This window comes from Sciurus carolinensis, chromosome 8, assembly GCF_902686445.1.
Source record: "Sciurus carolinensis chromosome 8, mSciCar1.2, whole genome shotgun sequence".
In the NCBI taxonomy this organism is placed as follows: domain Eukaryota; kingdom Metazoa; phylum Chordata; class Mammalia; order Rodentia; family Sciuridae; genus Sciurus; species Sciurus carolinensis.
Genome location: NC_062220.1, coordinates 88,172,557 through 88,191,446, shown reverse-complemented (window position 1 = coordinate 88,191,446; position 18,890 = coordinate 88,172,557). Strand labels below are relative to the sequence as shown.

Below are 18,890 nucleotides of genomic sequence, written 5' to 3'. Positions count from 1 at the left end.
GTGAAAGTGACCTTGGTCTGCCCATCTGTGACATATATCTAGTACAACCAAGTGAAAACAGTATCGGGTTGTCCACATCCCTCCTGTTCCTGTTTTTCTGGCCTGTGCGCCCTCCATACTTATGGGCAGGAGCAGGAGTGGAGAAAAAATCCAGGTGGTCAGTTTGATTGTCCTAGACCAGCCCTGGCAGATCTTCACTCTGCCAGTGACAACATTTGAGATATGGAATCTGTATGGAATGTCACTTTCTAAAGTTATGTTGTGCAGTCAAAATCTTTGAATGGAATTTTAAGTGGCTGATCCAAAAGCTGGTACATCTGGGTATTCAGAGGCGGCCCTGACAACATAATTAAGGGTAATTTTATTCATCCGCTTTACTGAAAGTTCAGGAAGCTCTGGACAGATGGCCAGCTCTCTCCCCTAAATCCCTTTTGTTTATCGAGTTTGTCAGAACCCTAGGAACATGAGTCTTGATATCATAACGGAGCGTTTTTTGAGATAAACAGTAGCTCACAAGAAGACGAGGGAAATTTTTATTTTTTAAATCCCCAATTAGCTGGCTTAGTTTTATGTAATTGTAATTGCATGTTTACTTTCTCTGCAGCTAGAATAAATCCTTATTCTCTGAAACAAGATGAATGCAGGAGCATTGTTGATAAACAGCGTGTCTCACAAACTCTAAAGGCTATTTTGCTCTTGGGTCCTCTGATTACTTATGGGCTGGTCACATCTCGTCTATGTGGTGATGAGTGTGGGTGAACAAGACACGCTTCCCGATTAGCTGGATCCAGCTCTCCTTGGCCACACTCCGATCTTCCTTAAGTGTTAATATCACAAACACAGTGACAGCGGTAAATACCAAAGAGGAAGTGAAATCACTTCAAAGAAAACCTCTTCCTTTTTGAAAAACTGTTTTTAAACATTTGTATGGTGAGTCACGGTGCCAGAAAGATAAAAACTCCTCTATCTTGGGGGTTTGTTTTCCATATTCCATGAATAGACTCTGGAAGGATGAACAGGCCCTTTTAAAATATAAAAATTCCTGTTTGTTGAAAGAACTTTTAATTGTTTTACTGCGATTTGGTGAACAGGAATTTAAGACGTCAAGCGGGGCCAAACACTTCTTTTTGGACTAGAGGAAAGGTCTTCTAAGTGTCTTAGGATACCAATGAGGTGGGCCTTCCTTAGGATTTTTTTTTTCTTTTTTTCAAACCAGAGATTGAACCCAGGGACACTTAACCACTGAGCTACACCCCTAGCCTTTTGAAAATTTTTATTTAGCAACAGGGTCTCACTGAATTGCTTGGGACTCTCTAAGTTGCTGAGGCTGGCTTTGAACTCACAATCCTCCCGTCTCAGCCTCCAGAGTTGCTGGGATTTCAGGGTGGAAGTTAACAAACCCTAGTGTGGTGTCACATGGCCTAGTATAGTTCTTGCATTTTTTTTGGTCATTATCCACTCATTAACGTGCATTCATTAAGAATTATTTATTTAGGGGCTGGGGAGATAGCTCAGTTGGTAAAGTGCTTGCCTTGCAAGCACAGAGCCTTGGGTTCGATCCCCAGCACCGCAAAAAAAAAAAAAAAAAAAAAAAAAAGAGGAATTATTTATTTAATGTCTTAAATGTGTGAAGCAGGATGCTAAGTCCCAGGGGATCTGAAGAGAAGTAGGATGAATTTCCTGCTTTCTGGCAGCTCAGGATGGAGGAGGGAAGGGATGAAATGAACCTAAGGACAAAGTAGCAGGAGAGCAAGTTTGGCGTTCCCAGGGGAGGGAGGAGTGAGTCTCTGAACCTTCCCAGAGCAGGCCAGCGGACCCTGTGCTGTGCTGGCCTCAAGACAGATTGATTCAATCATCTCTCACCCATATTCCATTCCCTCCAACTCCTTTCCATTATATATTTTCTCTTTTTCTCATTATACTTTGACCTTTCTCATTTTTCTCTGTCTTCTTTCTCCAATCCCCTCTTGCCTGTTTGCCTCTCTCCGGTCCGGATCTCACCCATTTCCAAATGCTCAATTTTTATTTCTTTGTTCTCTTGCTCACTCTCTTTTTGGTGTTGGGGAGAGGTGTCTCTGTTTGATTTTGAGATTAATAGTTTGGCTAAAAATATTTCAAAAGCATTTTAAAGGCTACCCAACCCTGGAGGGTGAGCTTTCTGTGGATTAATTGAGAGTTGAAGCAGTGGAGAAGAGGAAATGACAGCTGGGGGGAAGAGTACAGGAGTCGGGGGAGGGCCAGGAAATGCCAGTTTCCAGAAATCTCTCTTTTCTTTCTCTTAAAGTCCTTCTCCAACCCCCACTTTTTTTTTTTTTTTTTTTCTTTTTCTGGTCTTTGTTTTCATTGCTATAACTGAATACCACAGATTAAGAAACTAACAAAGAATAAAGGTTTATTCAGCCTAGGGTTCTGAAGGCTGAGAAATTTAAGGCGTGGCGCTGTCTCTGACGAGGTCATTTTTGTTAGTGAAGATTTTTCCAGGATATTTCATGGGATCATGGGACGAGACAGTCCTAGCTCAAGTCTCTCATCCTGTTCTTCTAAAGCCAAGGTCCCATTGGATTGGGGTCTCACCTTTACTGCCTCATTTAACCTTAATCACCTACCAAGTCCCTACCTTCAAATACATAGTCGAATAAAATTTCCACCCTGTTGATAGTTCACCATGGGGGTGAAATTTCCCCATGAGTTTTGGTGGGGACATTCAGACCACAGCAGGAGAGGTAGGTCTCACCAGAAAGAGAGTGGGAGGAGACACAGAGTTTGAGAGAACTGGGCTAATCCAGAAAAAGGCAGGTCTTCCTGACTTCTAGATGCCATTTTGGGGTGGCCATGGACTAGGGGCGGCCAACTTCCTGCTGAACAGACCTTTGTTTTGTGTCCAGCTCCCTGCTGGCAAGTCTGTAAGCAGGTTTTTTCATCAGATGCTCACAGAAAGCTTTTGGTCCTGGAAAGCTCATCCACATTTTGCACCAAAGGACAGAGGCTCAGAGATGAAGCAGCTTGCTGAGGGGCCTTGCGAGGATCACAAACCCAGGCGTGTCCAACTTGGACATCCATACTCTTCTACTCTGCCAACTCAGCAGGACCCTCAGGCATGGTGGGGTGCCTTGTCCCCACCAGGACCTCTGCTCCCAGGCTCGCCTGTTCCTCATCAGCAGATGTATTTTGCAACTGATGACCGTGCCCCCTGCATTGCCAGCTCCTGCCCACAGGTTCTGCATGTGGGGACTCTTGTATTCCTGTACCATATGGAGGCCCATCTCTCATAAAGGAGAAGCTGAAGCACAGGGAGGTTAAATGCCTGCTCAAGGGGTCACAAAACTGGTCCACAGGAGTGCTAGGATCAGCAGAGTGCTAGGGAAAAGGAACTGTGGGCTGAAGATGGGTTTCCTCTTGCGGAGGCTCGTTTTCAAAGAGGAACTTGCGGCCTCAGAGCCGCGTTATGCTAGTCAAAGCTTAGCAGCCGCTCTCAGGGTCAGGGCCCTGATTTGTAGCAACTGTTCCATTGGGTGTAAATATTCTCACCAGGGCAGTGATGTGGCTGAATTGTGGGGAGTCGGGGGCCCTAACACAGTCTGTGGGGTGGCATGTGTGAAGGATCCAGCTTCCTTACTTCCTAACCAGCCTCCAATTTAGTCTGTGTCAGATGTAAACAGCCTTTCTCGAGGCACTGGCTTTTATTGGACATATTCTTCGTCTTGTCTTAGACTTAAATAGCCTTTCTGGAGTGGTTAATCTTTATTGCACATGACCGCTAAAGGACTCTCATCTTCCGTTCATCATGCCCTCCTGCTTCCTCCTTCCACACCCTGATATTCACTTTCAGTTCCTAATCACTAATCACTACTTCCTCCGTTATACCTTCTGGCTAACTAATTAATCAGCCCTGTAGTAGGGTGGGGGAAGAAACAAAACCCTGCAGCTAAGTCTAAATTCCACATCTCCTTCACTGACTGTGTGACTTTAGGCAAGTTACTTAACTTCTCTGCGCTTCAGTTTTCTCATCTGTAAAGTGGAGACAATAATAACTCCCACATAATGTAAGGCCCTTGGCTCAACTGCCTTGTAAGAGTTAGCTCCTCCAAGTATTATTTACTCCTGGATGTCCTCAGGTGTCTGAATTTCATGCCCTCTTTCCCCTTTCCTGTCCTTGTCTGTTTGCTTGTTACTGAAGCCCAGAACTCTGCCTTCTACAACTGCCTTGTCATCCTACTTGGCTCCCCTTGAGTAGCCATAGGACACCTCTGGACTCCCTGCCCACCGCTTCCCTCCAGCCCAAGCCTCCCCTGGTCCCATAGTCCTCTATCTGCTTCCCTGAATGGACATGGCTGACCTTTGCCTTCATAACGAGAGAGTGGAGAATATAGGGCTCCCAGGACCCAGGACCGAGAACTTTGTGACTACATTGTTTTTCTTGCATCTGACTCTTTGGGGTCAGGTGACTTTATCCTGCCCCTCTCCACGGGACCCAGTGTGAACACCTTGATTTACTCCAGATGTGATAATAGCTGATTCTCTCCTCCTCCTCCTCCTTCTTCCCTTATACGACTCATAAAATATTTTTTGGATTCCATCCCAATAAAAAGGTTCAAAATTTTCACTTGTCCCTGGCTAAATTGTGTATGCAGGCTATGTGGGATAGGTGGAGGAGGCTGACCCTGGCTGAGGTGTACCTGGCATGCCCAATCCCTTGGAGCATCTCTGTTCACTTCATCCCACATCTTGCCCTGGAGTTGAAGTCATGCCAAGACTGCGATGGTGCATGTAGTATATTTTTCTCTAATCCTTGGAAAATTTTCTTTTTCCCCCCTAGGAAGAAAATTGAGTTTGGTGAGAGCTTTTCTAGGACTGAACATAATTAGTTACTCTGGCTACCTCACTGTGAATAAAACCTACAACAGCAACATCTTCTTCTGGTTCTTCCCAGCTCAGGTAGGCCTGTGATGGTACCCAGCAGAAGGAAAGCTGATGCTCAGGAGCTGGTTATGCGAACTGGGCACTGTGGGCAACTCAGGAGGCTGAAAAAGGAGGTTTGCAGGTTAGAGGCTAGTCTCAGCAATTTTGGGAGGGCCTGTCTCAAAATAAAAAACAAAAAATAAGAAGGACTGGGGATGTAGCCCTGAGTTCAACCCCCAGTACCACTAAGAAACAAAACAAACAAAGATGTCTGTGCAGCTCATTGGACAGTGGAAATGTCAGCCTGCAGATCTATGGGGTTTATTTTAAAAAATCTTTTACACTTTTTTTTTTCTAAAAATAAATGGAAGCAACTCTGCATGGCATTCCTGTTTATGGGCAGGAAACAAATGCTTGTGGAGGTGGGGGAAGTTCCACTTCTGAATTTCTTGGAGCCTTATTTAGAACATTAATATTACCACCTTCTTCTGCCACAGTCTTCTTCACATCTTTTTGTTTTTAAAATTTTTAATAAAAATGTTTGGGTAGAGATGGGCATTAGAGATCCCAAGGAAGGTAAGGAGTGGGAAACGACCAAAATTAACAGAAAAATGCATGTGTAAGCATATGTAAATTTAGCCTACTCTGACTGCCTCTCTCTGGGCTGGTTGGGTTACTCACTTGCTCAAGCCCCTAGAGACACAGGTGGAAATATCTATGTCCTTCACCAATACCATCTAACTCAATTCCAGTTCACAATATTCATCTGCATGAACAAGATGCTTTAGCTTGGGGGTGCCATTGGAAGTATTGTTACAGGTACTGAAATGTATAAATGAATTTTAGACCAACACAGAGTAACTGTCTACTTTTATTTTCCAAAGTGGATTTGCTTTAGAAGCTAGAGAAATAAAAGAGAAAGTTAGCTCTGTGGAGGGTGGTGTTCATATTAGCATGTGATTTGCGTAGAGCAATGTTTCATATATTTGTTATTATATATATAATAACAGTATAAGTTGCTTGATCCAGGGTCTTTTGATGTTATATCATTTTCATTGGTACTGTCGGGTTATATTTTCATGACTTCATTTCTGATTTCCCAACTATGAGACCTATGATGTAATCCACCCAAACTAGTATATTGTGGGGTTGGGGTGGAAATAGATAATGTGGAAAATGGAGAATTCTAGATACTTTTCATCTGGGCTCATAGTAGTCATCAAATTGCAACCTTCTCTGGAAGACTTTACTGGATCCTAGATAGAATTTCTTATTTCTTCCTTGGTGTTACTGTGGAGTGAGGCAAGGAAGGTGACTAGAGCATAAAACCTGAGGATACCCTTTCAGGGTGGAAAGGAGCAAGGCCAGCCCCTAGCAGGAGTTTCTTCCAGTCTCCTGCAGGTGCTGCCCTCTGGTGGGCAGGAGAGTTGGTGCCACCCACAGACCTACAGCAGGCATAGAGCCTCAGGAAGAAGGGTGGATAGTAGACCTTCAGAAGCCAACATGGAAATAACTAGTGCATCTAACATAAGGAGACTTGATAAATCAAGTCTAGAAATATGACCTCATTCTAACAAGTGGGGATTTTTCTTATTTATTTTATTTTATTTTTTTTAGTTTTGGTCATATTTCAGACCTCAGATTTTATACTCAAATCCAAAGCTGATTTGAAGACACCTGTGAGTTTCTAGCAAGTTTTTATTCTCAGAATCACCTTTGTTTTCTGCCTTCAGCATTTATATGTATTTCTTCTTTTCACACCTTGTTAACTCATCTCTTTATTTACACCCCAAATCTATAAGTCACACTTACTTATCTGGGGAAAAAAAAATATATATTTTTTCTTTTATTTTTTTAAAATTATTTTAATTGACACAAATAGTGGACATACTTATGGGGTACCATGTGACATTTCAATACATGTATACATTGTGTAATGTAAGTGTATCTCCTCAAACATTTATCATTTCTTTGTGGTAAAAACATTCAAAACTTTTTGTCTTGCTTTTTTGACATATGCAGTCCATTATTGCTGTGTATAGTCACACTACTGTGCAATAACTGATCAGAACTTACTTCTAACTGTAATAGTACAGTTGATGAATGTTTCCAAATCTGCCTACCCTCTACTCTCTCCATCTTCTGTTAACTATTATGCTATTCACTTCTAAAAGTTCATTTTTTTCTTAATATTCCACAAATGAGTAAGATCATATAGTATTTGTCTTTCTATGCCTGGTTTATTTGTATTTTATTAGTACTATCTAACCCAATTCTAGTTCACAATATTCTTCTGCATGAACAAGACATTTTTAGCTTAGGGGTGCCATTGGAAGTATTGTTACAGGTACTTAAATGCATAAACAAATTTTAGTCCAACACAGAGTAATTTTCTATTTTTATTTTCCAAATTGCTTTTGCTCTAGAAGCCAGAGAAATCAAAGAGAAAGCTATCCCTGTGGAGAGTGGGGTTCACATTTGCATATGATTTGCATATAGCCATGTTGCATAAATATAATAACAGTATAATTATATAATGTCCTCCAGTTCCACCCATGTTGTCACAGATGATAGGATTTCATCCCTTTTTATGGCCAAATAATATTCATGTATATGTATTTAATACATACATTTTCTTTATTCATTCATCAGTTGATAGACACTTAGGTCGATTCCATTTCTGTTGGTGGGAATGGAAATTAGTACAGCCATTGTGGAAAACAATGTGGAGGTTCCTCAAAACCTTAAAAATAGATCTATAACATGATCCAGCAATGCCACTACTGGGTATGTATATATCCAAAGGAAATGAAATCAGTATATTGAAGAGATAATTGCATTTACATATGGGAGAGAGAGAGTGGGGAGAGAGAGGAGAGAGAGAGGGGAGAGAGAGAGAGAGAGAGAGAGAGAGAGAGAGAGAGAGAGAGAGGAGAGAGAGAGAGAGAGAGAGAGAGAGAGAGGGGAGAGAGAGGAGAGAGAGGAGAGAGAGAGAGAGAGAGGGGAGAGAGAGAGAGAGAGAGAGAGAGAGAGAGAGAGAGAGAGAGGAGAGAGGAAGAGAGGAGAGAGAGAGAGAGAGAGGAGAGAGGGAGAGAGAGGAGGGGAGAGAGAGAGGGGGAGAGGAGAGAGGGGAGAGAGAGAGAAGAGAGAGAGAGAGAGAGAGAGAGAGAGAGAGAGAGAGAGAGAGAGAGAGAGGAGAGAGAGAGGGGAGAGAGAGAGAGGAGAGGAGAGGAGAGAGAAATAAATCGGTGTGCCAGTATTCCCATCAAGAGCTTGCACCCAATGACGGACATCCTTCCACTAGGCCCCACCTCCTGAATGTTCCAAGACCTCCCAATAGTGCCATGGGCTGGAGACCAAGCCTTCAACACAGCGGGCCTTTGGAGACATTCAAGATCCAAACTGAAACAACTCCTCACACTAGCCAAGATGTGGAATCAGCCTGTGCTGTGCTCTTTGAAGTCTCTTAAACCTCATGCATTTCAGAAAGAATTCTGTACCTGCTCATTTTTTATATCACATCTCTGAATGTCTCTGAATGAAATTATCTACCATTAACCTCTTTGTATTGGTTTTCTACTGCTGCTGTAACAAATTGCCACAGACTTAGTCTTAAAACAACACAGACTTTATGATCTCACAGTTGGGCAGGTCATGGGTCTGACCTCAGTGAACTAAGATCAAGGTGTTGACAGGGCTGTGGTCCTCACCTCTAGCAATTTCTAAAGGCTGCTCACGTTCCTTGGCTCACAGCCCCTCCTCCATCCTCCAAGCCTGTGATGGCAGGTTGAATCCCTCTCCCATTGTACTGCTCTGGTGTTTTCTGTCATCATTTGGCCTTATCTGATGTGTCTCTGCCTCCTGCTACTTTTAAGGACTCCTGGGTTTACACCTAGATGATCCAGTATAATCTCATTTTACGTCCAGTTGATTGGCAACCTTTATTTCCTTTCCCCTGTATAGTCATAGGTTCTGGTGATCAGGACAGGGACATATTTAGGGAGCCACTATTTTGTGCATGATGAATATTTGACAAACTTGTTAGATTGCTGATTCCTACTTAATATGTTCTTTCTTGGTGATTCTTACATTTTATTGCATATAAGAACTATCTCAGGGTTGGGGTTGTGGCTCAGTGGTGGAGTGCTTGCCTAGCATGTGTGAGGCACTGGGTTCCATCCTCAGCACCACATAAGAACAAATAATAAAGTAAAGGTAGTGTGCTCATCTACAACTAAAAAACATTAAAAAAAAAAAAAAAAGAATTCCTTCTACCTTTCCACAGAAATTCTGTCTTGTAAATTGAGAGAGACCTGCAAGTTTCAGAATTACCTTGTGAACCATGCTTTGTGAAACCAGTGCTCCAGCCTACTGGTCACTGCCCTGTGCCCATAGCTTCTGGCCCCAAGTGGCCTACAATTCTACCAGAAGGAAATGTCTAGAGCAGCCAAGTCCAGATGGAGGGATCTGCTGGTCCCTGCCCCATGTGGAGTGCGGGTTAGAATGGGGGTCTGGAGAATCAAGTGCAACCTTTGGGGGTCAGCTTTTCTAATCCTGTTTGGTATTTCACCAAGAGCAGCAGGGCCTCAGCCTCCCACCCCCACTCTAGCTGAAGAAACCTGATTCTTTCCTTTCTTTACTGCTTTGCTTTTTTTTTTTAATTTATTTTTATTGTAAACAAATGGGATACATGTCGTTTCTGTTTGTACATGGAGTAACAGCATACCATTTGTGTAATCATACATCTACACAGGGTAATGGTGTTTGATTCCTTCTGTTATTTTTTCCCTTCCCCCACCCCTCCCACCCCTCTTTTCCCTCTATACAGTCCTTCCTTCCTCCATTCTTCCTCTCCCTAACCCTAACTCTAACCCTAACACTAACCCCTCCCACCCCCCATTATGTGTCATCATCCACTTATTAGCGATATCATTCATCCTTTGGTTTTTTGAGATTGGCTTATCTCACTTAGCATGATATTCTCCAGTTTCATCCATTTGTCTGCAAATGCCATAATTTTACTATTCTTTATAGCTGAGTAATATTCCACTGTATATATATATATATATATATATATATATATATATATATATATCTCAGTTTCTTTATCCATTCATCAATTGAAGGACATCTAGGTTGGTTCCACAATCTGGCTATTGTGAATTGTTGCTACCTGTTTTTGTACCAGTAAGTTTCTCATTCATTTCTGAATGTGAAGTCATCTTTAGTAAGAATTCAGATTTGTAAAAACAGTAATTTGTAGTGAGGGATGAGATCAGACAGGAACAAAACAAAAAAAAATTCACTTTAAAAATAAATAAATAAGGAACTGGACAAGATGGAAAAAAAAACATTTTTTTTTTTTTCTTTCCTTCATTGCCTCTGATCAGGCTTTGTCTAGCCTGGCTTTGTCTAGAATATGGGGAAAGAACTGGGATCATGAAGCTGTTCAGGGAAAAGGGTTTGGGTTCTTCATGCTTTACCAATTGCAAGACTGAGGTCAAAAACTCCTTGCATTAAACAGTGATGGAGCAGTTGGTTTTAAGTCCCACCCCTCCCCTTAATTAAATGAAAAACCTAGCTGTGCATCCTCTGACCAAATTGTGTTCTTTTGGGTCCAGTTCTCCAGCCAGAAAGATGATCCTGGAAGACATGACCCAAGGCTATCATAAAAGGAAAGGGGTCTTTAAGCATTCTGTTGAAATGATAGATGGCTTCAGAGAGCGGATTCAGAGATGAAAGGACAGTACAGACACAATTTCACCACCTGCCACTGGGTTAGATTGTTCTAAGACCTCCCTGCCAGGAAGCCTATATGTGGAGTCAGACACCTGAGACTTGCAACTGCAAGTTATGGAACAGGACCAGTTTGGGTACAGCAGATAAAGCACATTAGAAGGAGAAGCAGCGCTCACCGAGACAGGGGAGAGTTCCTTTCATTTGGCAGAAATATGAGTTCCTTGCCTGTCACAGGGAAGCAGCTGACATTGTCATCAGGAAAGAAATGACCCCTTACAAAAAACCGAAGGTAGAGAAAATAGAGTTCCAGGAAGGATGCCACACTTGTCATGTCCTCTGAGTCATTTTCTCGGATGCTGTTTCTCAAATTAGTTTTGCTTTCCTGTTATTTCTCTGAGACTCTCCTGTTATTGTATACAAATCAGTGCATAATGAATTCCAGAACTTGAAATTGGTGTGCAGAGGGAATACTGCAGGAGAAATGAGTTGGGCCTTCTGCACGGGCTAAAAGTATAATGAAGCCAACAAAAAGGCCTCAGCTTGAATGGCTATTGTTAAGTGAACACCGACTATGTGCTAAGCACCCTGTTTTTCCCCATTTCATTTTCACAAGAACCCCAAGAGGAAGGAATTGTTATCCTCATTTTATAAATGAAGAGTATGATAAAGAGTAAATAATTAGCCCCAAGTTACTCAGCCAGAAACTGGCAGAACTGGAATTTAAAGGTTGGGCTCTGACCTAGAAATCTTTGCTCTTGACCATCATGGATTAAGATTCTGAGTAAAGTAATCATGGGAGGCTCCAGAGCACAGTGGTCAGAAGCTGTTTAAGTTAGTCAGGCATGGATAGGAATTGTGGTCCACCACTTACGCCATGTGGGGCCTCAGGCAGTTTTGGATTCCTTCATTTAAAATTGAGGATCCAGGGCGGGATGTGCCTCAGCTGGTGGAGCACTTGTCTAACCTGCATGAGGTCCTGGGTTCAGTACCTAAAACACACACACACACACACACACACACACACACACACACACGAATGGTGGTTAAAATAGCTACTTGGTATTGGTTTTGAGACTGAAGAATCAATGTAGCAAAGTCATTGGAGTAGTGCTTGATACCCAGTAAGTGAAGTCGCTATTATTATTGCAGCACAATTATGATTAATATTGATGTTATTAACACAAATACTGTGCAGAACTAAACCAGTCACAATTTGGTAGGTTAAAGAAGACAGGAAATAGAGGGAAGTTCTGAATAAGAAGGACTTGATAACCAGTCAAGAATGTAGATTAATTGCTACTGGATGGGGAAATTGCTAAGTGAAATTGGGACTTGTCACCTTTAAGAAGATAGGGACCATATAGATTATTATTAAAACTAACATCCTTCTACTTAGAGATATTCCGAGAGTATTTGACTTTGGATATTTTGACTTTGGATAATTTGACTTTGATAATTTGGACTCATTTAAGCAAGACATGCCGATTAGTCACCTCTGATGCCACAGTCTGTACTCAAGACCTTCAGAGTTGGCCTAGGCCCCTTTACGGAGACTCCCATCTTGCTGCTCTGGCCCAGGAGTGGCCAGGGTTCCTGCAATCCTCATATGCTTAGTTTCTGCAAAGGGCTGTGACTGGGTGAGGCCTGTGGGCCACAGATCAGGAGTTGGCCCTTCTTCATCAGACCCCAGGAAGGTCAAGGTGGCCTGGGGTTAGGTTAACACAGCACCTTGAATCAAAAATTTAGCGAATGGGGTAGGAACTGCTCTGATGTTCTTGGTGACAGATGAGTATGTTCCAAACCATCACCAGGAGCCAGCAGGACACCCTGTCCCAGGAGGGAAGGTGTGGAATCAGGACCTGCTGGGTCATGTACCTTCTGCTCTGGAAGTCTGAACTTCTCAGTCAACGTTGGAGAGGACAGGATTCCCAACTTGATGCTCCTCATCCACACTACCTTGGGAGCTTTAAAAATATGATAGGTCCCCTGCTCAGTGTCCAGCACCCCCTCACCTCCATGCTCTCAGCAGGGGTTCTGGTGCTACAGATCAGAGAGGGTCCAGGGATCAGCACACCTAACACGCTGTACAGTGAGTCCATTGCACCTCGTTGGTGGGCTTGAATCTGGGACAAGAGAACCGGAGGTGAGGATGCAGGGATCTAATTCCAGGTCTGCAATTCCTGGCTGTATATCTTGGGACAGGGCATTTAAGATGTTCAGCCTAACCAAAGTCTAATGTCCTATCCCACTCTCACATTCTGTGGCTCTGTGGTTTAAGTGAGCTTGCCTGAGACATGAATAAATGTGCTACCTAAGGTATAAAGTCATCCAAGAACTCCAAGTCAGGGTGTGGCTTAGGGGAATGAGTCCTGGATTTGTGTTCTGTAGTAGCCAGCCTCTAATATCATTCCCAGTGATCTTTGTCCCTTGGTACATGTACCTTTGCGTGGTTTCCTCCCATATTGAATCAGGTTAGACTTTGTGACTACTGTACCATAGTGGAAATGGTGGTATGTGACTTCTAGGCTATATATAAAGGGCAGTGTTGTTTGTACCTTAGTCTCTTGCATCCCATTCAGTGGGAAGCGAGGCATCATGATGGGAGGGCACCAAAGCAGTCACATGGAAGAGCCCACGCAGGGGAGAAATGAGGCTCCCATCCTCCAGCCAGACCCAACTTTGGAGAAGATACACCCAGCCCCAGTCAAGCTTTCAGGTGACCTCAGCCTAAGCTAATATATTGATTGCACCTGCATCAGAGACCCTGCCCAAGAACCACCAAGTCAGACATCCCCAAATCCCTGACCCACAAAAAGCATAAGGGATAATGTATCTTCATTGTTGTCTTAAGACATTGAGGTTTGGAGAGATGCTGTGCAACATTGGATAACTAATACAGCCTCTTGTCTTGAACTTTGGGGCTGTGGGTGTATCTTGTGGCAGCCAACCTCTACTCCCTAGCCCTGTGGGATGGGAGCCTGGGGAGTGGTGACCACCATGCCAGTTTTGTTTGTGCTGTTGTTATTGCTGTCGTTTTGCCTCTTGGCTCCTAATCTCCCTCTCACCGGCTCTTGGAGAGCAGAGCTTAAAGCATTTTTCCTATTCGCTGAATATAATGTTAAGCTTTGTCAGTAGAGGGCGCTGGAGGGACACTACAGGAGGAAGTTGGCTTCCCTCCCTCCTCCCTGTCCTGTGTTTTGCCTGTTCTTGGCCCTGCTGCCCAATCTGCAGCAGTGTGTGTGGGAATATCCAGCAGTATTCTGCTGAAGCTGTGCACCCAGACCACTGAGATCCTCAGCAAGGGGATAGCCCTGGTTCTGTTGAGGTGACTCTCGGGCTGCAGCCCTTCCAACATGGACACATGTACCCCAGGCCCTGCCAGCCAGCAGGCTCCTAATAGCCCTCTCACCTGGCCTGAACAACTCTGGACCAGATGACCCTGTGAACCGAGCTACTCAGTAGGCTGCAACCATGCCTCCTCCAAGGAGGTCTGGACCCCAGCCTTGGGAAGAACCTGGTCCCTTCCTTATGGGCATAGCCACCTGTGAGCACTCTCTCCTTAGCCCAGGGTATCCTTTAGAGGTCTCTTTACATTCCCATGGTTAATTTCCTGTTATAGTTAGACTTCTTTTTAGTAAAACTCCTCTGTCCCATGGTGAACTGTTCCATGCTGGTCTTGGGCCGTCGCTGAGCTATGGCTCACAGGAGAGCAGAACTGCTGGCATCTCCTCCTCGCTCTGACTCCAGGGTTTCTAGGGTGCGCCTGCTGACGAGGCCAGAGCAAACACTGGAACCTGTAGAAGAATTAAAGGCCGATATTTCCAGTTAAGAAAATAAATTCTAATTACAATGTGAAAATTACTATGTGGTTTTTATCTTCTGATGAGACCCTAAGTGATATAGCCACTCATTCTTTCTCTTCTGCTCAGAGGCACCCAGGGCAGGAGTGGGCTGGCCTAAGGAGCCCGGAAATAGAAAGGCCTCAAGAACCAGAGCAGCCAGTCTTTCTTTGTCTCTTCATCTACAGCCACAGGATCACCCATCTGAGTTCCATTCTTCTTTTAACTTGTTACCTTCTTTGCTTCTCCAGGCACTTGGCTGAATTGGTCAAACTACAGTTTCCAGGTTTACCTGTGCTTGGATCAATCAGCAGGGATTAACTAGCACTTCTCCTAGAGGCACAGTGTGATTGGCCCAGTTTGGACCAATCAGCTAAGGCTAAGGTTGCCATGTCATGTGATGTAAACATGGTTAATGGACCTTCTCTCTGATGGAGAGTCAGTTCTTAGAAGATGGAATGTGGCTCAGACAGATTTCTTAAACTAGATCTACTACAGGTGGCTGCAAATCCTTTGGCAATGAAACATACCATTGGAATCCATGGTAATTGTGTTCTTCAAACTTTCCCTATTTATCTTCTCTTCTTGTGTTCCTATAGCATCAGGGATCTGGAAGAACAGAAGGTATATGAGACAAAACAGAAAGTAACTACAAATGATGTTATAGGTCACTCCATTCGTAGGTACATTTGAACTCCGCAGAGAACATTGTGTGTCTGATTCCTTTGGGGAATGAAAATTAAAAAACATCGGAAAGAAAGTAACTAACCTCTTAAGCCATTTTCTTCTTGTGCATCAGGAAGCAAAGATAAGACCTCTTCTCCATCCAGCCCATCCCATTCCCTCTAAGGCACAACTTTCTGGTGGGAGGCACAGAGAACCTGTAACTGCCTCATGAGGGAATGATTCAGGTAGGAGAACCAGAAGGAGGATGGGAGGGAGGATTCCAGCAGGTTGGAACCTGGTTCAAATTGAAGAGACGAGTCAAAGCTTGTTGAGAATGACATAAAGAGGTTTTGAGCTGGAAAAAAAAAGATTGAGAAAGTTTATTTTCCATATGATGATATAGTGGCAATGATCACAGAGAAGGAAGACATAGTGTCAACACCCAAACACTACAAGTAAGCTTCCTTTGAAAAACAGATGTCTTAAGCAGGTTGTTCGTATATGCCGGGAGTATGTGTGTAGAATTAAAATGACATTGCATACCTATTTAACAATTCTAGTCACAATACTAATTGCTTTAAATAAACGCTCTGCCTTGATTAACACCATTAGAGTGGCAGCCGAAGTATCAGCGGAACTGGGATCTGAATGGCAAAGTGGGAGTCCATTCCAACATCTTGGGGGAATTTAAAGACATTTACTTGGGGTACTAATGATTTCAATTAAGATGGAACGCGTTACTTAAACCAAGCAAATGATCAGCCTCTGCATATAGAAGTGTAAAGAAGGCCCTCATTAATTTACTAATTGCCCTTCGCATCTTAAGCTGTACCTTTGATTTGTATCTCTTAGTGGCTTAGTTGCTGTTGCTTCTCACCAGGTGGCTGTCCTTATAGGCACACCCAGCCCCGGGGACTGACAGATGCCCATCTGCTTTGAGTGACTTCCTGGTCCAAATAATTGCCCTAACATGTGGTGAGGCATCTATAATTCCCTAGAGTCATCCCATCAAGTCCTCTGCATGACATATTACTGTGTACACCATGTTACTTGAAAGTACTGAGATTGTCAAGTCCTCGGCCCCATTGCAATGCATTAACTCACTGTTTCTGTGACATGTGTACCATCTCTACTCTCCATCACTGTCTTTGCCTCCCCGTCTGTCTCTCTGCAAAGGGGGACCTGGGGTCTCTCTGGTGTGGGATGAGGTGAGGTCTCCTAGCCAAGAGGGACATATCCACCCAAGAGGAAAGGGACAGACTCACTGGTCTACTTCAGTTTCATTCGCTTCCTTGGAATGGCAGTCCATGAAGACAGAGGGTGGATTTTTCTTCAGCCTTTGGCAGGTGCTAATGTGGAGGCAGTGAAATTTCCTTCTGCAGGAGGTCTAAATGTCCCAATGGTTTGCCTCCTTCTGGGCTGTTCATTCTGGAACAAACCGAGGCAGGAGTGTCCAGGTTCATGAATTGACCACCAGAGGGCGCCAGGAGAATTGAAAGGGCTTTTGAGGCAAAGCCAGCGCTGTTTCTTTTTCTCCATGGAAGGGTCCAGTTTTGCCCAACCAGCTGTCCCACTCTCTTATGTTGCTAGAGAGTCGTTCCACCTAAAGATCTAGGATCCCTTTGCCCCTTCTTTAAGACTCAGAATTTCTTTGTTCCTTCTTTTTGATCATAAGTTTTTGCCACAGTACTCTGACTCATAGTCATTAATAGAGATATGTTTTTCTTCTTCATTAATATGAACTGTTTACCCATAGGGGTTCACTCATCTTTCAAGTCTTAGCTTGAATGTTGCCTCATCTTCAGAGACCCTCTTTGAGTACTCAGTCTACTGTACTTCCTACTCTCATATCCCTATCTATCCATCTAGTTAGTTACTTCTTTATTACCTGTCCTTCTACCCCACCAGAAAAATAATCAGGGCTAACCCATGAAAGATGTACTCAGTATTGTTCCTAGTGAGAAGCATACATCTATTGTTTAAATCTGTATAACAATCTTATGAAAGAGATATTGTCATTATCCATATTTGCAAGCAGAGGACACTAGACACAGAGAAGTTAAGTAACTTGCCCAAGGACACATAGCTGTAAAATAGCTTAGTTGGAATTTCAACCCATGCAGTCTGGCTTCAGAATTTATGTTCTTAACCATTAAGTATTCTACCTGACCATGAGTAGGAATTGGTCTGCACTCACAGAGCTGGACAATGTCCTGTGAGTTGTTGGTATTATATGTTCAATGAATCAGCGCATTGTGGTAAATTCATCAAGTATGATTCTGGTCAGCCAACTGATATGGGCTTCTGTGAAATGATGTGAATACAGTAAATGTGCCAGTTTAGGTATAGCCGGATCCTCTTTTTGAAAACAAAAAATTCTGTATGTTGCATATATAAGATCTATAAGATACATATACATGAGCATGTGGAGCACAGAGAAAACACCCAGGAAAGTAAACCTCTCCATGATCATCCCTAGGGAGTAAGATTGGTGGGGGAGGGGGATTAAATACCTCTAATTGAAAAAAAAAAAAAAAAAAAAAAAAAAACTTTAGTTAAGAATAAGTACTCTTGCCAGGCGTGGTGGCACATGCCTGTAATCCCAGTCACTCTGGAGGCTGAGGCAGGAAGATCCCAAGTTCAAAGCCAGCCTTAGCAACTTAGCAAGACCCTGTCTCAAAAAAGCTGAAAATAATTCTTAAAAAGGGCTGGGGATGTGGCTCAGTGATTAAACACCCCTTGGTTCAATCCCAGATACCAAAACAAAAAACAGAACAAAAGAAAACAAAACAAAAGAATAAATACTCTTTTTTCTTTTTTCTTTTCAAGATGGAAAGTTTTAAGGAAAACTTTTAAAGCTTTTGAAAATAATAAATGCACCAATTCTCTTGTTTCATGTACTCTGAATCATAGCCTCAGTATAATGAATAATTTTAAAGTTCTGAATTGTATCACTCTAAATGAATTAAACTAGTTATTTACTTTATTTGATCCCAAACTTTTGCAATGTGGTTTTGTTCTTCATTTACTTTTATTCTTGCCTGAGTGAGGGTGAGGGAGTGGGAGATGGGCTGCATTCTTATGATTGAGAGCCAAATTTATCTCCCTAAAGACTATCTCATGATAATTACTACCATCACTGTGGACATAATACTCTGTATCATGATGTTATAATGCCACATGATGTTACAAAAGTCAGCCTCACTCGACTCACTCTTGGGTGTTTAGCAGTAAATGCGTCCACCCTTACTTCCAGGCATCTCACTTGTGCATTCCGTGCCAGATCAGGGCAATATTGGATCACAGGCAGGTTGGTTCATCTAAGTACAGAGTAGTATGTGTGGGGTTTTCTTTAAAAACAGGCTTCTTCAAGGGTTGTTGAGCCTCAGTCACCTCCTTCAGGAAAGTACACTAAGGAGCCAGGTCAGCTGAGGTAGGAGGTGTGTGCAGATCTCTTATTATTGAAGCATTTCAAGAATGCAGTGTCCTAGGCTTCACAGTTGCATAAGAAAGATGTTTGGCGCTGAGCTGTTTGACTTGACTTTGTAGTGTGGCCTCTCAGGGTCAGGTTATTTTTTTCTGAGAGTCCAGAGGTCCCTTTCATTGTACCAGGTCTCAGGAAGGGTCACCGGAGGTCAGGAAAGAACAGGGTGGAGGATAGGAGAGGACCAATGGAGACCAGAGGCTTTGAGCATGCACCCACCTCACAGACACGCGCAGCTCTGCCCTGAGAGCCATGTGGGAGCT

General features: G+C 43.2%; 1 protein-coding gene across 1 annotated transcript in view; it reads left to right on the top strand.

The window, feature by feature from the left end:
• Nucleotides 1–18,890, top strand: part of Cpvl (carboxypeptidase vitellogenic like) — a 123,939-nt gene that overhangs the window by 9,408 nt on the left and 95,641 nt on the right. The window contains exon 3 of the mRNA XM_047562231.1: nt 4,817–4,935. Coding sequence (XP_047418187.1) covers nt 4,817–4,935 — 119 coding nt within the window. The remainder of the gene's footprint in view (nt 1–4,816; nt 4,936–18,890) is intronic.